The following is an 18,673-nucleotide window of genomic DNA, read 5'->3' on the forward strand; positions in this document are numbered from 1 at the left end:
TCAAAATAATGGAGTGGGTACATCATACACAGGGAAAAAAAACAAAACATTGACATGCATTTTAATTTCACTCAAAGCATCTATGTGGGGGGAAGAAAATGCAATTGCGAAAGCAACGCTGTACAATTACTGCAGAGAGGTTATGACTATAGTAATGACACTGTGATGTTAAGTTTGTTCATTTCAATGTTACTACTTACACCTGTGAATACCACTCACTATATGCACAAGTCTGGCTTTTGAATTAAAAGTGACTGCCAGTGATTTTATCTCTGCTAGGTTAAAATCTGTATAAATATATAGCCAGAAAGTCTGTAAGACAGAATAGTTTGTAACCAGCCATGAATTACCAGCATACCGTTACATCATTCTCACTTAATAATCATTTTATCGTCACTGACAAAACGTAAATGAATAGAATCTTGTTTTCGTTCGTTTCATTAGGTCGCCAACGTTCCACTTACTGTACGGTGCACAATATCAAGAGCCAAGCAAACAGGAATAGCATCTTCACCCGTCGGCGTTTCTTTTGCACGGTGCCAAAAACAGCAAATCCTGCACGGGCCGAACGGAAATATCCTAAAGCCGACAGCCTCACGTGACGAACAGAGACGTGGAATAACGTGTCCGGGTGAAGCGAGGGAGCTCAGCCTTCACCTTCACGAGTGGAGATGTAGCGGGGTTTTTTAAATCAAGCCGTTTGAGGGGCATCTCACACCAGGGGGGGTTTCCTAGAGGAAACTCTGTGAAGTTCCACGTGCGCTCCAACGCAGGGCGAAGGTGTGTGTGGGGGTGGGGCGGGTTCCACGCCCGTCCCTGGCGCGCACGGGTTCGCAGACCAAACGGGGACACACCACAACGTGAGCCAAGACGACCCACATCTCTACGGTCACGTCACGATAAAACACACAAATGATCTTTATACACACAACAGAACACCGAGCACACACGCCGATTACGTAAGACGTTCCATGCCGATGTGTTATTTTACAATGTGCCGGTGCGTGTTAATGCTGCAGCTAGATACACACATTAAGCCCCGCTCCACACCAAATACGACAAGGGGGGGGGGGGGGGGGGGGGAGTCCATTCATTCCCACGGAGGGTCAGACTCGGCACGTGGAAAGCTACAGGCAGAAGGGATGTCGGCCGAGTCTTTGATTGGAACTGGGCTTAAAAACTAAGCATATACGTCCTGTATACATAATAAGGACATTATTAATGTTAACCTTAGATGTCACTAACTTCAACCTTGGCTGTCACCGTATTCACCATCAATAGATCTCTTTTATATATGTGAATTGTGTGTATTTTTTTGCACTTTCCAAATACAATATGAAGGAAATTTTTAACATTTTTAACTCATTTTTAATTTTTAATTTTTTCTCGTCCAAGGAACGTGCTTTTGTATCCAGCTCAGAAAAACTACTTCTGCTGCTGCTGTTCCCGGAAAAGACGAGCTCTCCCATTTCCCCATTCCCATTGTGATGCGAAACTGATGCAGTTCATCCGACGGCCACTAGGGGGGGGGGTCCGACAGTCGGATGCGGATACGCATTCGGTGTGAAGCGGGCTTTCAGTCTTGCGATGTTTAGTATCAACCTGAAATGTAACAAATGTACTATGTATGAATGAAAACTCCACCAAGAGGCAGTTTGCAAATGAACAACACAGAGCATAATGGGGCGCGCGAGAAAGAAAGGAGGAATACTAGAGAGAAAAGCAGCCAGGGGTGGCACTTCACAACTAGGCTTTGTAGTACCTGTCTGCCTATGTGACAGTGTCCAAACTGAAAATGGTTGAAAAAGGAAAAGAAAAATGGGTTTACAAATAACACAGGAGCAACAAAGTCATTCAGAGTCGTGCAAAAAAAAAGGCGTGAAGTACAAACCAAAACAGTGACACTTATCCCTGCAATCAGAGCGACTAGGGTGAGTGTGGGGGTAGAACCATGTCTACACTGTCCACCACCAATTTGTACAATTTGTACACGCCAATCTGAGGGGGACAATTCCAGATCCAGAAAGTAAAAAGCCCCGCCACGTTCTCACTCCGCGCACGCACCGAGCCGAGCCGGCAAACTCAAAATACCGAGGGGGGGGGACAGTTTTTTACTCTCCGAACCAGAAGTGTCTTCTCCCGTCTCGGGTGAACATGTGTCGCCGGAACGCACATGCTCAGTGACGTCGTTTCCCCTTCATCCGCTCCTCCCCGTCTCTGACAGGAGCTGGGACGGGCGGTGAATCTGCGGGTGTTGGCATATTTCTCCGTTTGGGACTCAGCGTGTAAAGGCTGCTGAATCGTTGGGATTGTCGCGGGGCCCGCTGACGACGGGAGGCGACGTCACTGTGAAACGCCACGGCTCATGTTCCATTTTTACAGCGCGCCCCCCCCCCCCCCGAAATATGTAAATCCAGAAAATCTCTCCCATTGTTGCCGCCGAAGAAGATCCTGCAGATTGTAGACATCAAAAGGTTACAGTCTCGGTCATTTCTCCTTCCGGCTCCGGGGGCGGTGCGGTTGGGGAGGTGTTTGCTGTTTTATCGTGCATTGTGAAAAAGGTTTAAAATCTTTGAAAATAAGCTGAGAGGGCATTTATTATTATTATTATTATTATTATTTTTTTTATAGGCTGGTTGTTCCAAGGTTCAAACACCAAACCCACCTCAGATACCGGGGGTAGCTCAGTTCAACAAAAGAAAGCCTTTCCCTCTGAATAAAAAAAAAAAAAAAAACCTCCTTTTCCACCTGTTCCCCCAGCACTTGTCATGCCACACACACACACACACACACACACACACACACACACACACACACACACACACACACACACACACACACACACACACGTGTGTGTGTGTGTGTGTTAAGTATATATGTGTGGCACAATGCCCCTAAAAGGCGAATATAGTTATTATGCGTGTGCGTGTGTGAGTGTGTGTGTCATGAGGCGAGGTCCAGTGTCATCACTCTATCAGGTATAACAACATTTGAAAAGTGTCAAAGCACAAAAAAACGGCCGACACCAACGACAGAATTTCGGATCAGAGATGTATAAAGGATGAAGGTCATATTACTGATTCTAAAAACTATATTCGCCTTTTATGAGCCTCGTGCCATATACATACACTTTATACACACACAGACACACGCACACACACACCCACCCACACACACACACACACACAGATAAATAAAGAGGGAGAACATGGGAATTCTCCGCAAGTTTAGAAATTACACCTGCAGGGAATTTAAAAAAAGGCTGATCATGCAATTTTTACAATAAGCAGAGCACTACAGTACAACGTCGTTGTCTGCTGGGTTCATATCTTCATATTCTTTCGGCAGAAACGTGGCAGATTATGGTCAAGTGGGGCTCTTTTAAAAAAAACAAAAAACAAACATAGGAACCACTGGTGATGCTGCAGCGGCAATTTGAAATCGGAAGCAAAAAAAATTAAAATACATGCTGACTTTGCTGTTGTCGCTCACACGGTCACTTTTTTTCCCCGAGTCGACGACAAAACGAATGCAACGAGGGCCATGTCTCAAGTTGTTTAAAGTGTGCAAATAAAAATGTCAAATTAGAAAATGAAAATGATTTCGCCCGAGGATTCACCTTGTGAGTGGGAGCTTATGAGAATTGCTCCCAAAAGGAATAGGTCCCCACACACACGCGCACACACACACACACACACACACACACACACACACACACACACACACACACACACACACACACACACACACACACACACACACACACACACACACACACACACACACACACACGCCTTACCGTTTGAACGTCGGACAATATTCTCCAAAAAAGTATTCTGAGGGGCCACCAGTCCCCTGCGGCCCCCGGCCATGCTGGCTCCCCTCACTTATTCATCCACCGCGGGAAGCTGGAGGAGGCAGATGTCGCTTCTCAGTCGGTAACTATCTACGTCCGTCCTCATGGTCCGCCTGCCTCTGACTCTCCGCGGGGATGCATCTCCTCCTCACCGCACCCACGGGTGGTGGAGGAGGCGGCGGCGGCGGCGGCGGCGGCGGGGCGGTGCGGTGCGTGCTGCTGATCCAGCGGGGGGAGCCTTCACTCCAGCCCCGCCGGGTTGAGCGCACAGCAGCGGGGCTGGGCGGCTGTGAGGGCGGGGCTCCGCTCCGGGAATCCGGTTCTCCTTTAGCGGTGTCCCGGAGCGCCATCTGTCGGACGGAAAAGGGAATTACACACCGGAAGGCTTTAACACGGGGGGGGGGGGGTCCCAAACGGAGGTACGCCTGGCACCCCCGAGTGGACCGCGAAGGAATTGCAGGTGGTCCGTGACACTATTATTATTATTATTATTATTATTATTATTGTTGTTGTTGTTGTTGTTTTGTTTATTATTAGTCGTAATCGTACTCTTTTTGTGTGATTGTTTTAACCAGCATCAAATTTCTTGCTCATCATTTCGCACGCTTCATTCGCAATACACGCACAAAGCTCGGACCCATAATTAAGGGTTAGGGTTTTGTTTCGTGCGCCGTAACATACACCAGTTTATTGATAGGATTTTAGCGTGTGTTACCGCCGCTGTCGGTCACCATCTTGCCTGCGGGGAAAGGACGAGAGCCCCGCGGTCGCGGGACTTAAACGCTGGATGGAACCCGCTGCGGAGGAATCCACTCCGTTCCACCACATGGGAGGGAGGGAGGGAGGGGGGGGGGGGGTCATGTTCATTTACTAAAACGATGATCATTTTCTACGTTTTTTTTTTATTGTATTTATTTAAACATGTGTAACTTATGTTCTTCAGTCCGCTATTTAATACTACTTCGAGTTAAATCATTTTGTTTGCGACGTTTGTTTCACCCCACTTGTTTCATTTTGGTTTGGCTCCTATACACACACTGATCGGTCACAACATTAAAACCACCACTAATAACCACTAATATAGTCTAGCTCCCCCTTGTGCCGCCAAAACAGCTGTGACCCGTGGAGGCATGGACTCCACAAGACCTCTGAAGGTGTCCTGTGGTATCTGCCACCAAGACGTTAGCAGCAGATCCTTTAAGTCCTGGAAGTTGCGAGGCGGGGCCCCCACGGATCGGGGCTTGTCGTTCCAGCACATCCCACGGACGCTCCATCGGATCGGACCCTAACCCCGGTCGTCCACGTGATGTAGAAGAAAAGGTGATCCGTCAGACCGGGCCACCTTCTTCCATTGCCCCATGGTCCAGTTCTGACGTTCACGTGCCCATTGTAGGCTCTTTCGGCGGCGGACAGGGCTCGGCGCGGGCCCTCTGACCGCTCTGTGGCTACACAGCCCCATACGCTGCAAGCTGTGATGCACCTCTCATTCTGACACCTCTCACCACCCCACAGCTCTTCTGTGGGATCGGACCAGACAAGCTGGACTTCATTCCCCACGCGCATATGTGAGCCCATGGGCGCCCTTGACCCTGTCGCCGGTTCACCGGTTGTCCTGCCTTGTACCATTTTTTTGGTAGGTAATAACCACTGCATGCCGGGAACACCCACCAAGACCTGTCGTTTTTCCTTCTTCCAACACAACTTCAAGAACTGACTGTTGACTTGCTGCCTAATATATCCAACAAGTGTCACTGTAACGAGATGAGAAATGTTATTCAATTCACCTGTCAGCGATTTTAATGTTAGGGCAGTGTAAGTTCCCCCCTGTTTCAAAGTTGTAAAAAAATATATCTATACAGATATATATATACATATATTTAATGCACTTTCTAGCTGACTTGTGGCGCAGTCCCTCTCAGTTTTGTTTTAAATTTCTTGATACATATTTTTTCTTATAAAACTCACCATTAAGTTAAATGTTTTATTTGTGTAGCGTAATGCTGTGTTCCATTAGAGTGGGAAGTAATTCCAAGTCTTATAGTAAAAAAGTACTGAAATGTTCTTACTTTCCATCACCGGTCCTATCAACACTATCTGCGAGTTGAGTTTCACTGCGATCTCCCCCCTGAAGTGCCATTCCGGTAGAAAGCGTCCTCTTGGCACTATCGTAGTTTTGGTTCAGTCTTTAACTGAAGTAGCTCCTGAATGAATACTGTGGAAAAAGTACAGTACTTGTCTTATTCACACACCTAACTTTGTCTTGTTTTTTTGAATATTAACTCATTATCATAATTTTGAAATTTCAATTGTCTGTCTTTGCGGAAATTAGTTTTTTTTCTATTTCAGTAGGAATTTCAGCATTTGAAACATACATGTAATTATTTTGATTACGATTTTACATACGTGGCAGAAGAAGCACACATGGCTTGACTGCCTATGAAAAGGCCAGACATCCGTACAGTAACTTAAAGTACAGTGTCTAATATCTATTAACAGCTCCTGCTACTCCCCATCCCAGCATTTTTGTGGTTTCAAGCAGTGAAAATTGATACTGATAGAACCATAATCAAGTAAAAACAAGTTGCTTTAACTTCTATAGGGTAAGGACATTTGCGGCACTTTTTTCAGCAATCACAGGATTAGGAAAGGATGGAATTACTAAGAACACCGAGTGCATCATATTACAGCTACATGGTGCTCTTTGCCTTCTCTGTTGATATAAAAGAGTGTGTGAGAGCTATCAGGGCTGACAGAGATTCCTGAATCTTCCCCCATCTTTGTGTGCATTGAATGTCATTACCACTGTTATTGCCTAAAAATGAGAAACGCTTATTGCAAATATATATTTTTAACTATTTATATATATTTTTAAATGAACTTAATTATTCCATGCATTCATGTCAGTCACCAGAAGGAATACACTCAAGACTGAAATCAACTAAACAAATTAACTTAACAGAAGACGACTACAAGGGAAAAGCTCATCTATCTTTAATAGAAGGACAACTGAATGGTGAACAGTGAAACTGCATCATAAGTTAACCAGGATTCTTCTCCCCAGTTTAATAAAGAAACCCACTCAACATCAATCCATTTACAAACAAAGTTGTCTACATATTCCTAGAGTCAAGTCACATGGTAACGTCCCACAAAATACAGCCCACAGCGGCAGTTTGTGTGCTGTGGAAATCCAAGGAGAGCGGTTGCTCAGATCAACTCGACCACTTTTTGGAGATGTTCAGGTGACTCAGGTGATCGGTTATGTACTTGTGCTCTGGAAAAGTGGAGAATTTGCTGTCCCTAATCTGGAGCCAGCTCTGGGCTCTCCGCTCCGCCGCGTGGCAGAACTCCTGGTCCCGAGTCATGAACGGTCGGCTGATCCAGTACTCGTTCTCCGCCTCGCGCTCCAGGTGTTTCAACATGTTGCGTTTCATCTGCCACGTGATGGCTCGTGGGCGGCGGTACTTTCCGATCCACTGCTTCCCGGGGATGCCTTTCCGCAGCAGGGCCAAGGTGAGGAACATGGTGCCCCGTACCTGAAACAGAACACCATGACATTCAAGATTTATTATTTGTCACATGGACAAGTACAGTGCAGTGAAATGATGAAGGGCGAACTCCAAAGGCCGTGCAAAACAAAGTGGGAAGAAAACAATTAAACGATCGAAAATAAAATTTAATAAACAGAAATAAAACTAATGTTTACAACAAAAGCAAACAAATGAGCATGTAATATTACGAATACACTATGATAAAGAGAATAATGTCATGTAATGTTGGTTTATATTTAAAACCAGTTGAACCACTTTATTGAAAAGCAATAGATACAATTATGACAATATTTTGTACAAGGAACAAAAGGTCCCATTACTTCACTACTTCATTTACTTTTTAGTCGAGTTGGGCTGTCTTAAACCCTTTGACCTTTTGCAAATGTCATATGTTTTAGTTAATATTTCTATCGCCCATTTTTTTCTTCATCTGTATTACTTAATTATTATAGCTTGTTGATATGTGTGCTGTTGTTTCCCTATTAATTTCACTACGGGGATGGATAAAGTATCTATCTATCTAGCTAGCTAGCTATGCAGACCTATAGATATCTATATCCATCTATCTCTCTCATCTTCTACTTAAGCCAAATGTGTATACCCTAAACCTCACCCAGAGTATATTATACAATAACCTGCGTGCCCTTTAGCTTCACAACAGGTCAAGAAAGACGCTGCAATCTGGTTGAAGTCGGCTCAACAAAACAAACGACTCCTTCGAATTATGCTCCGAAGCTGCTGAGCTGCCCGGCGCCGCGTTAGCCAAGTTAGCTCTGGTGCAGGTACGGTAGGCGTGGGCGAGGGATCATACATCGCATGGAATCCGGCGTGCGTGTGTTGAACCACGGCGTGCGTGTGTTGAACGTCAAAATGTCCTGCTCACCTTGCGCGGACGATATGGCTCAATCCGTTAACGCGCCCGTTCCCAACATCCAACATGAGTCGAGCCCAAGAGGCACGGTCCTCGGAGCCAGCCGACAAGGTCGCGCATACGTTTCCGGGTTTTCGATGGCAGAGGGGAAAGGACAAAATAGGTGCCGCTCGTAGTAACGTTAGTATTTAAAAGCAAAAACCAAAACAAAAACGATGTGTTTTTCTTATACTTTTTAGAGTAACGTTACTAGAATATATGTACTTATACATATTTTTTCATAGTTAGATAGTGTGTGTGTGTGTGTGTGTGTGTGTGTATATATTTTTTTTTTTTTCTCACGTTGGGTGGAATAAGACTTTCTAACTTTTTGAATTACACCTGTTTTTTCATGTGGTCAGTGCGTACGAAAGCAAAATGGAGTCTGAACGCGCCGCCGAAACCACTGTAGCCTCGTCCGTGTCGTCGCACGTCGAGACCTGCCCCCCTCCCCTCCCCTCCCCCGCCGCGACCCTGGGGCTCCGCCCGAGGTGTGTGTGGAATACGAACCACGGTCCTCGCACGCCGGGTCGTCCCAGAGGCTGCAAGGCGCCAACGGTGACGATGTTCCTCCTGCCGTGCTTCTCGGCCACGACGTGGACGCTGCTGCTTCTCGCCGTGACTCTCTCGCTCCTGTGAGTCGGTTGTTTTTGGTTTTGTTTTTGGTTTTGTTTTTGTTTTTGGCTCGTCGCACCCTCCGCCCTCCAGAAACGCGTGTACGCACTCGTCTCCCTAGTAAAAAAAAAAAACACAAACAAAACCGAATTAGTTATATTTCGCCACATTTTTTACGATGTTAAGTGTTTTGAAAGGGTATTGATACCCGTTTGTACTTTGTGTGTGTATACTCGAATTGTATACCGGTATTCTGGTGCTTGTTCTTTACTTGGATGTACACATTCCAAGTACAGGTTGAGTAACATGGTCATTAGTATGTAGTGCGTGCACAGTATATCCAATGAACTAACATTAAACTGTTTCTTTATCAAGTCACCTCTCCTTAAAGGCAAGTAGTATTGTACCCAGAAATACGTGGACAATTACATTTAACATGTTTAAGTACAACTTCCGACACACCGAGTACAACTTAAGTGGTTTCAGTTCAACACAACGTTCGCGTATTAATTATTAACACATACAAAGCATTCTCCGTATACGAGGTATACTTGTTTTTATTCGTGTTTGTTTACACTCGAATGTCTGTCTTCTGTAATACAGTGCCAATAGAATCAGAACACATCAGATTATGCAGCACTAACAAATACGAATACCTGCGTTTCGTCACGCAGGTATGGTATTTGGCCGTATAACTTCTTCAGAAAACTTGGAGTTTCTGGACCAAGACCATGGCCTTTCCTGGGGACACTCCCATACACGTTCAAAGTAAGTAAGAGAATTTGTTAATAAAATTGGCAAAGCTTTAGTTATTCAATGTTGGGGAAAAAAAGATAAATGGATGAAATTGACTCTTGAATTAAATTGTTATTGTTTTTAGCAGCCATTTATGTCGCCATTATGTTGTCCAATATGTCCATTTTCAACTGCTCTGCACTCTGTACTGATATAACCTTTAAAATGTCTGTGGTCTAAATTCTTTCCAGGGATTTACGGGGTTTATTGACTATTGCCGAAAAAATTATGGTGATGTCTTTGGGTAAGTCTGCTTAACTACTCAGGATGACTTTATGATTGTGAGATTGTTAACAGTGTGTGATTCATAAATGACGATCAGAGTTCATTGTGGCTTATGGGCTCATTTCAGGCTAAAGGGCATTGTGCAGTTGGGGCCACGGGATAACAAACAGAGGAGCCTTGGCTGAAACTGTATGTTTTCAAACAAGTGTTTTGATAGGGGTTGGAGGGGAAAAAACATTTCTACCCACACAATACACCCAAATACCCAGCCCACACAGGAGATTTAACCAAAAATAATTTGTCCTGCATTTTTATAGATTTTTTTTTTTAAATCAATCCTTGAATTAATTTATTGATATTAATGTCAACAGTTAATATTAATATATATATAAAAAAAAATTATAATACACTTTGCAGCGACTTAAATATTTAGTATGTATCACCTGAAATAAAAATTCCATGTCTGAAAACTTGCTTATTTCCATGGGTATCTCTTGCTGATCTAAATAATTTATACACTTCATTTAAACACGTATTATGTGTTTTGTTTTCTGAGTTTGAAATGCCCATCCCTTTCAATATAGGCTTAATAAAAACATTATTAAAAAGTTAGAAAACCTAGCCATCCATGATTCAATGTTATATTGTTGCTTTATATTAAACAGGATGAATTATATCACTTAGTCTAGAAGTGTTTTGGTGTGTGTGTGCGTGGCTGCGTGTCTCTAAAAGTCCTAAATCTTGATCAGCATTTGAGTAATCAAACAGTAGAGTTAATGTTTCAACTTCTGTCTTTTATGATGCAATCTATACAATCCATTTGTGGGATTGGGGAAGAAGAACGATTGGTTGACTCAAGTCATTTCCAAACCTTGAAGGTCCTGCCACAAACAACACCGCTACGCATTGAAAGCGGATGCCAGGGATCTTTTAGACAGTGCGTGTTCATCTCTAGTGTCCCCACAAGGAGGCCTGTGGAGTTTCCAACATTTGAACCTGTGTTTCTCAACCTTTTTTCACACTTTTTAAAATGAAAACATCCCATGACACACCACTAAAAAAACTTCACTGGAAACAGCTAACATATTTTTAATGACTCAGGAGTTTGAGAGAAACTGGGCGAGCGAGTCAACTCAAACCAAAAAAATAATTCCTGAGGTCTAAATTAAAAAAAAAGGCATTTGACAGAGTTCTCAATAAATGTAATTGATTTACTCTTTGCATTCCGCCAAAATAATAAATATTCACCGAATTAAATGCCGTTGCTCCCCCTGACATCCGGAGAGCAATCGTCACAAAAGCCGAGCGTGCAAAGCAGGCCAATGACAACCGGCGCTCACTCCGCGAGCACTCTGCTGCCCAGAAACGGCTCAGCTCACGGAGCAGTTGGACACCTCCTGGACACCACGGAAGTACTGGAGACAACCCCAACTGATGCCAGGATGACTGAACGGCAGAACCAGTGGCGCAGCCTTGGCGGCCAGACAACCCAACGGACGGAGAGAGACATCACCCCAGACGAATGCCTCGCTACCGGCCAGATCAACCTTGGCCTGTCTGGGAAACGCTGAACCCGCCTGTGGGTCGGCGAAGGATGCTGCGAGGTGTCCACAAAGAAGTGGAAAATAACAACTTCCGACGCATGTGTGTGTGTGTGGCAAGTCCCAAACCATGGAACACGTCATGAGATGCGCTCAAGCTCCACAGCGTACCGGAGACGACCTGGCCGAACGAAATGCCTGCCGCGCTCGCCTGCGCCGACCCCTGGAGAGACGCGATGTCGGAGATGGCCGGACGCGAGGAAGAAGACCGAATTAAGTGATTCTTTTGAGAGTTCCATTCACAAGCCACGGCCGACCGAATCTCAAAGAGGAGCCCTCGAGCCTTTCATCACCACAAACAGTCCTCCGTTTCAGAGTGAAACTTGTTCTGCCAGTGCTGCTATTCTGTCTGGGACTGATGAATTAAATGAATTAGCGGAGCCTTCAATTTTTTTTATCCTGCAACACAAGAGCGAAACGATGGTGGGACCGGTGACCCAGATGCAGAGAACAGACAGATGCAGTTGGATGGTTCAAAGGACTTTTAATGAACACATAAACAAAGCCTGAACTGCGATATAGTGCGAAATAATAGTTAGAACTCAAATGCGCAGGCCAGATAGATTCTCCACTCAGGGGACGCTGGAACCGAGGGCGGGCTGGGGGTCGGGTCTGGGGTGGGGTCCGCGTGGCCGCCGCCCGGCCTGCCGCACCCCTTCGTCGATCGGACTCACGAGTCTGCCACAATCCCACCAGTCGCTCCTCCATTTTCAGAAGTCCATACTCACTCTCCGCTTTCTTTGGCTTCATTTTCGCCGTCGAAAGTTCCCCTTGCGATTTGAGCCTTTTGAGGTGCACACACTGATAAAATCAAACACGTTTGATTGAATCCTGACCTGGCCGATCGGGATCGTATTGAGACTGATTTGAGTCTTTCACTCACACACATATCGATGGCAGCTATGATTCCACGGCGCCACTACCCCGGACTACCATCACTAAGCTCGATCTCAACTCCTTGCCAAATCTGCCGTGAAAATCACGTAACGTGGCCCTAGCTTCAAGCATATGCTTCTCCATGACTGCCAGACTGGAATGAGAAACATAGTTATCTACAGTGCACACCCCGTGCCACCAATCAGGGAGGGAGAGCTGTGACGGTGAGGGCAGCAGAGCCCAGGTGTGCGGTCTCACACCTGGGCTCTGCTGCCAGTGGAGGGAGACAGCATCACGGGTGGGTGCCCCAGGAGCAGCTCAGCTCAGGTGTAAATATCATAATAAAACAGCCGTCACCCATAACTGATATGTAACTTAAGTTTTTACTAATTAACAAAATGTGGATTTTCCTATTCCATTCCGATTCCTATGAATTGCCTGCCCGAAAATATTTATGTTTTATTATAGAATGTTTATTTTCCACAAAGAAATGTAAAAGCACTTTGATTTCAGTACAATATTTTTAATAAAAACATTATATATTTTATATATTTCAATATATTTTATTTATCATTAAGTTAATATGTATTGAGGTAATCATTTTATGCTTTTCTTTGCTGCCTGTAACAGACATACATTTTCTCGGTCTTCTCTGCATTCAAAAGAACCTTCAGCTGACAAAGCGGGGCTTGAACCGTGGTTTAACACTTGAAAACATCTTTATAAATGCTAGATCGTATTAGAAGAGCCCAATTTTAGCCATGCTACTATGGATCCAAGTATACCACCCTGTTAAGGATGTTCACTGTACCTAACAGAGTGAGAACGATACGCCAACATCTAAGTTACTTAACAGGGCGGATCCCTCCTGCCCATGGAAGTCAAACGTGGTAGAATAGAAAAAAAAAATATCAAAATTTGCAATGCCTTGGTGTCCCATGAATCATACACACTCACACACATTTCCCATTATGAAAAGCAACCCTAACCTCAAGGTGTCAATTTAGACCTCATGACAGTGTTTGACTCAGCCAGTTTCCTGTCATTTAATGCCAACATTTTAATATTCTGTGTTGTCCCTGATCAGGTTATATGAAGGACGCACGCCATATTTAATTGTGGCAGACCTTGACATGGTGAAGACTATTTTGGTAAAGGAGTGCTACTCCGTCTTCACCAACCGCCGGGTAAGAGTCGTTCCCCATAATGAGCTGTGCGTGTTTTTAGTGCAACTATTACGGGACAGCGAAAACTCTGTAATGTCAAAAAAAAAAAAAAAAGCGCCTTGAAAGTGATGCACATGGTCCAGTGTCGATCCCATTCATATTTGTGGTATTAAATATTATTAAGCTGGAAAAGAGCTGTAGACTGACCGTAGTCTCAATTCACTGTTGACAGGAATTTGCCCTGGAACTTGGGCCGTTTGCAGATGGAATTACAGTAGCAAAAGATGAGAAATGGAAAAGAATCCGAAGCACTTTATCTCCAGCGTTTACCAGTGGGAGACTGAGACAGGTGCTGTTTTCTCTCACGTTTCACAATAAAGAACCAATGCACCATCATTCGAAGACTCTCCAAAACATTTTGGAGACGGTAACCACATCGAAATAAATATAAATCTGTCCATTTTTATTTTATAGGTGTTTCCCATTGTTGAACGCCATGCTGATAGACTCATAGGAAGAATAAAGAAAATGGATTTGGACAAACCTATTGAGGCAAAACAGTATGTTTTCCATGAAAATTATAATTTTTTTAGTTCACAGGCACTAAGAGTTGTTTTGTATTATCTGGCCACGTCATCGTGGGCTCCTTTCCCTTTAGTTGCCTTATGACTGTGGTGACATTTTGACCTCTGCTGTTATTTCCGGATGGCCACATTTCATATGTATTTTCTCCTTCCATTTTAGATTGATGGCACCCTACAGCTTAGATTGCATAACCAGTGCCACCTTCAGCGTTGACACTGACTCCACAAATCATCCAGATGACCCGCTTGTCGTTCATCTCAAAAAAGTTCTCAACATGAATTTTTTTCTTCTGTTTTTTCTAAGTATGAGCTACGTGTATTTACATAAATAACTGCGATGATTTGATTATGCCAGCGTGATATAATTGGCTGAAACATTCCCACAGCACTTTCTCTTCATCTTTTCAGTGGTTTTTCCCTTCGCTGCCGATCTGCTCAAGCGGTTGAAGTTCACTCTAATGCCCCAGGGGAGCGTGGATTTCTTCTTCAACCTTATCAGGAGATTTAAATCCCAGCATCATGAAGAGCAAGCCGTAAGACTACGTCATGCAACTGAATAGACGTTGCAAAATGAGTGACATGTTTATGTCGGCCTGTTGGCCCACAGAATTACACACGACATAGCCTCGAAGGATCCCTCAAAGGGTGCTGATGCTGAAGACAAGGCTGCAGCGGTGGGGGGCTAGCTCCTGTGAAATTAGGAAAATATACCTTCCAGCATCTCAAAAGCCGAGTTATTTCAGCAAAGCTACATTCAGAACTATTTTGCAACGACCACTTATCAATCTGCGATCATCAGCCACCTGGAAAGCTCGACGGCGTCGCCGCCGTAGGGTTGCCAGTTCAGTCTGCTGACTTTCCTCGACGGTTATGTTCTGATGTGAGCTGTTCGTTCATATGTGGCGACCCCCAAACGGAACTGAAGGGGCGCTTCACGGCCCACGATCGCTGCGGGCACAGTGGACGGACAAATGGTTTTGCGTCGAAAACAGTCCAGAATGTAGCCGCTTTAAAACAGGCTTTTGAGACGCTGGGAGGTGTATTTCAGGTGTTTCGCAGGAGCCGGGCTCGTTGATTCCCTCTGCAGCCCTGCGTTGAGCTCGGCTACAGTGATTTGTGTGTCACATTGGGGGTTTTAGTTGTACATAGTCTTTTACAATGTTTTACGCAGACAAGTTAAACCTTCTCATCCCGTTCAGGGGATTCCATTCTTTGTGAATTGGCCCCCCTGGGTGTTTTGTGTGCTCCGTAGAGTCATTCAGACTTCCTGCAGCTGATGATTCAGAATGAGATGTCAGAGGAAACGATAAAGAATGAACAACCAAGTAAAGGTATGGTGTATTGATTAACTAATATAATTGATGCTCTCGTGGGGAGTTTTAAAATTGACTCTGTAATGGTTTTATTGCTGCTCTGACAAAATTTTCTTGGTGCTCTAAAAAGCTTATCTGAGGTTGACTGCGATCATTTTGTAAAAATCATTATATTCCACAATACATCCAAATTCAAGGGGAATTTTAAGCCAAGGTTAAAAATGTTGCAACAAATAAAATGCTAATTGGATGTGTTACCATCATTTGGGTTGAGGCAAATTATCCATCTACCCAAATTAGACAATTGTGTGTCCTTACACAATTGTAGCCTCATACTATGAGCGGCATAGAATGAACAAAAAGACTATTAAATTGTTAATCAATTATTAAACCGATCATCTTGCTTCGGGGAATAACTGGATGGTTCAGAGTTTGTGTTTTGTTTTGCGTCCATATGCCCTGACTGGAATCCGTTTGCCTTGTTTCGTCTTTGCGCAGGTCTGACTGAGAACGAGATCCTTTCCCAGGCTTTCACTTACATATTTGGCGGCTATGAGACCACCAGTGTCACTCTGAGCTTCATCCTCTACAACCTGGCGATCAACCCCGATGCAATGCAGACCCTGCGGCAGGAGATCGACCACCACATACCCAAAGATGTAACCGTCCGCATTCGATTCGCTTGTTGCTTGTCAGTTCCCTTAAAAGCCGAACCGCGTCATTAGGCGTGCGTGCACGCGCTCATTTCTTAGCCCTCGTTATCAGCAGCCGGAAAGAACCGCTGCAGGATGCGGTTAGAACCTCTTGATCTAGACGATGCAAAGGTTCTGTGGATGTCTGCAGCAGAGTAGTAATCCCCTTAACGGTAGACCAAAGAAAAACAATATTCAGAAAAGTTTTATGTTTACCTGTAAATTTGCGTGGTGTACCGTGTGTACCGTGCTGTTTAGGCTCCCATTTCGCACAAGGCCCTGGGGACTCTGGATTATCTGGACCAGGTGATCGCTGAGTCGATGCGACTCCTGCCCACCGCCCCTCAACTGGAGAGGGTGTGCAAAAAAAACGTCCAAGTCAAGGGCCTCACCATTCCTGCCGGGACCTTGGTTGGAATCCCTCTGTATGCTCTTCAAAGAGACCCGCGCTACTGGACCTCCCCCGAGCTCTTCAGACCAGAAAGGTTTGTAGAAAGCACAGTGTTGTTTTGCTGTTATTCATTTCTAGGGGGTGTCACGATTCTCCAAATACACGATTCGATGTGACTTCAGATTTTAAGGTCCTGACTAAATTCGATTCTCGATTTTAACTTTTCTTTTTCCAGCACTGACAGCGACGCCATTGTTCGACTGTCGAGTCTTCATTTGTAAAGAAAAACACTTGTTTCTCGATGAGTAGCTTTTATTTGAATATTCAAAATAAATCACATAAATAATAACAAAAAATATGACTATACTCGAAAACAGACCTAAACAGACAAGAGCTTTGGTAAAACTAGACATTAGAATAAAGTCAACAATGAGTCACTTATTACACTACTTTTTAGTTACTCCCAAAATAAGCGCGGAAAAAAGGACGTTTGGTTTTTTTTTTGCGGGAGGGGAACGGTGGTAGCAGAAGGAAGATGAGGGGGAGAGGGAGACGTGCCGAAGTCTGCCGACACAGACCTCGCACACTGTTACCGGGGATATTACTCTCTGTGCGTACACTGTGAAACAAACCGGATAAACCTTATTGAACTTGATTGTTTTTCGTTTTTTTTTTAATATTTTTTGAACCGTGACACCCCTCTTTCATTTCATAGTAGAGATCCCGTGAAAGAACCTCCACTTTAATGACACACTGAATATACAACTTTTTTTAAGAAAAAGTTGCAGAGCAGAAATACATTGATTTGATATTTCTTGAAAAGTGACAGCTAATTCAAATATGAAATAGGGGATGTTTTTTTTTTTTTTTTTAACAAAATGATCTTATGAAATACCACTTTAAAAAAATATATATATTCTCAAAGGCAGAAAGGCTAGTTTGATGATGCTGGTACGTACGTGCATTGGTGTTTTTCATAATGCTGTTTTTTTAAGTTCAAGTGCCAACCAACTGTGGAAGTATATATATATATATATATATATATATATATATATATATATATATATATATATATATATATATATATATATATATATATATACATAAAAAATGTTCAATACCCTAAGCACTCCTTTTTGTAACACAAAGATACTGTTTAGGCTCAAGCTTCCTATACAGCGTGTTCAAAAAAAAAAGACCCAAAAGTAAGCCGATAAGAATGTGTCCCGTTTGGTGTTTTCAGGTTCAGCAAAGACAGCGGGGAGGAGATAAACACCTACGCTTACATGCCGTTCGGGCTCGGCCCACGTAACTGTGTCGGCATGCGCTTCGCTCTCATGGTCATGAAGTTGGTTCTCGTACGTCTCCTGCAGGACTACGACGTGGAAACCTGCAAAGACACCGTCGTAAGCCCAACCCTTCATACTCCACACGCATACGAGTTTGAACTCTGTTTTCAAGTCTGTTTTAACCTCCTTTCTTTCTTCAGATTCCATTGGAGTTCAATGCACTTTTCCAGCCCAAGACGCCGATCAAACTGAAGTTTGCCCTCAGGGAAACAGCAAACATTCATCAATGAATTATTACCAGTCTCACGTGCATCTTTTTAATAGTTTTTATCAAAGCTATATTGCTCGTGGTCGTTTTATACCGTCACTGCTAAGCTGTTAAGGATAAGAAGAGCATTCATTGTAAAGCCTGTTTTCACTGTTGTATTATCCTGAAAATTAATGTAAACTAAGCACTTAAGAATGGATCTATATATATCTATATATCTATATAAAACAAAATGACTTCACCATTGTTACTGCAATTGCAATGGACTTTATTCATCCCTGTGTCAAAATGTGACTTATCAAATAGATCCTTGAACCTTGAATCTACCTCTATCAGTCATTAGTAGAAATGGAGAACAGTACTTTTGACAGAAGTGCTGCCCTTAACACACTCTAGTGCAGAAAAGAGAAAAAAGATCTTTGACCCTTAAAATAAGCCCGCCGTTATCACTTAAATTACAAAGCCCCTGGAATGGAACCTGTATCGTCAGAGTCTTCAAAGCTGAGGTGAAAATTAAAGTCTGCCATTGCTTTTAGGCCGA

The 18,673-nt window shown here is 43.8% G+C and overlaps 3 protein-coding genes across 5 annotated transcripts in view; 1 reads left to right on the forward strand and 2 right to left on the reverse strand.

Annotated features, from left to right (window-relative positions):
* Positions 1-3,872, reverse strand: part of kcnh1a (potassium voltage-gated channel, subfamily H (eag-related), member 1a) — a gene marked incomplete at both ends in the record, with an annotated part of 29,759 nt that extends 25,887 nt beyond the window's left edge. Inside the window, 2 exons of the mRNA XM_080016399.1 lie at positions 1,763-1,789; positions 3,800-3,872. Of these exons, the coding sequence (XP_079872525.1) occupies positions 1,763-1,789; positions 3,800-3,872 (100 nt within the window). The remainder of the gene's footprint in view (positions 1-1,762; positions 1,790-3,799) is intronic.
* A 2,959-nt stretch (positions 3,873-6,831) lies between these two features.
* Positions 6,832-8,435, reverse strand: mrpl57 (mitochondrial ribosomal protein L57). The gene is made up of 2 exons (XM_080016255.1): positions 8,291-8,435; positions 6,832-7,392 (listed from the first exon to the last, which is right to left on the reverse strand). The coding sequence occupies exon 2, from the start codon at positions 7,378-7,380 to the stop codon at positions 7,069-7,071; it is 312 nt and encodes a 103-aa protein (XP_079872381.1). The 5' UTR covers positions 7,381-7,392; positions 8,291-8,435; the 3' UTR covers positions 6,832-7,068.
* On the forward strand, positions 8,130-18,378 carry LOC307241959 (cytochrome P450 3A40-like). Of its 3 annotated transcripts, none has more exons than XM_080016252.1 (14): positions 8,130-8,189; positions 8,680-8,952; positions 9,607-9,700; positions 9,919-9,971; positions 13,517-13,616; positions 13,828-13,944; positions 14,070-14,155; positions 14,340-14,482; positions 14,588-14,712; positions 15,432-15,510; positions 15,991-16,151; positions 16,443-16,669; positions 17,819-17,981; positions 18,065-18,378. In XM_080016252.1, the coding sequence occupies exons 2-14, from the start codon at positions 8,696-8,698 to the stop codon at positions 18,152-18,154; spliced, it is 1,695 nt and encodes a 564-aa protein (XP_079872378.1). In that variant the 5' UTR covers positions 8,130-8,189; positions 8,680-8,695; the 3' UTR covers positions 18,155-18,378. The 3 variants fall into 3 exon arrangements, with proteins under 3 accessions (XP_079872378.1, XP_079872380.1, XP_079872379.1); XM_080016254.1 differs by having other exon boundaries at positions 16,461-16,669; XM_080016253.1 differs by lacking the exon at positions 8,130-8,189 and adding an exon at positions 8,433-8,458.
* Positions 18,379-18,673: the final 295 nt, after the last annotated feature.

Source organism: Zeus faber (assembly GCF_960531495.2).
Source record: "Zeus faber genome assembly, chromosome: 16".
In the NCBI taxonomy this organism is placed as follows: Eukaryota; Metazoa; Chordata; class Actinopteri; order Zeiformes; family Zeidae; genus Zeus; species Zeus faber.

What these genes read in the sequence shown, in the direction of transcription:
- mrpl57 (XM_080016255.1), bottom strand. Translation starts at nt 7,380, where the DNA reads ATGTTCCTCACCTTGGCCCTGCTGCGGAAAGGCATCCCCGGGAAGCAG.
- LOC307241959 (XM_080016252.1), top strand. Translation starts at nt 8,696, where the DNA reads ATGGAGTCTGAACGCGCCGCCGAAACCACTGTAGCCTCGTCCGTGTCG. An exon ending in TTTTCTTCTGTTTTTTCTAA is followed by an intron (nt 14,483 to 14,587) that starts GTATGAGCTACG and finishes TCATCTTTTCAG; the next exon opens with TGGTTTTTCCCTTCGCTGCC. An exon ending in AGCATCATGAAGAGCAAGCC is followed by an intron (nt 14,713 to 15,431) that starts GTAAGACTACGT and finishes TGTGCTCCGTAG; the next exon opens with AGTCATTCAGACTTCCTGCA.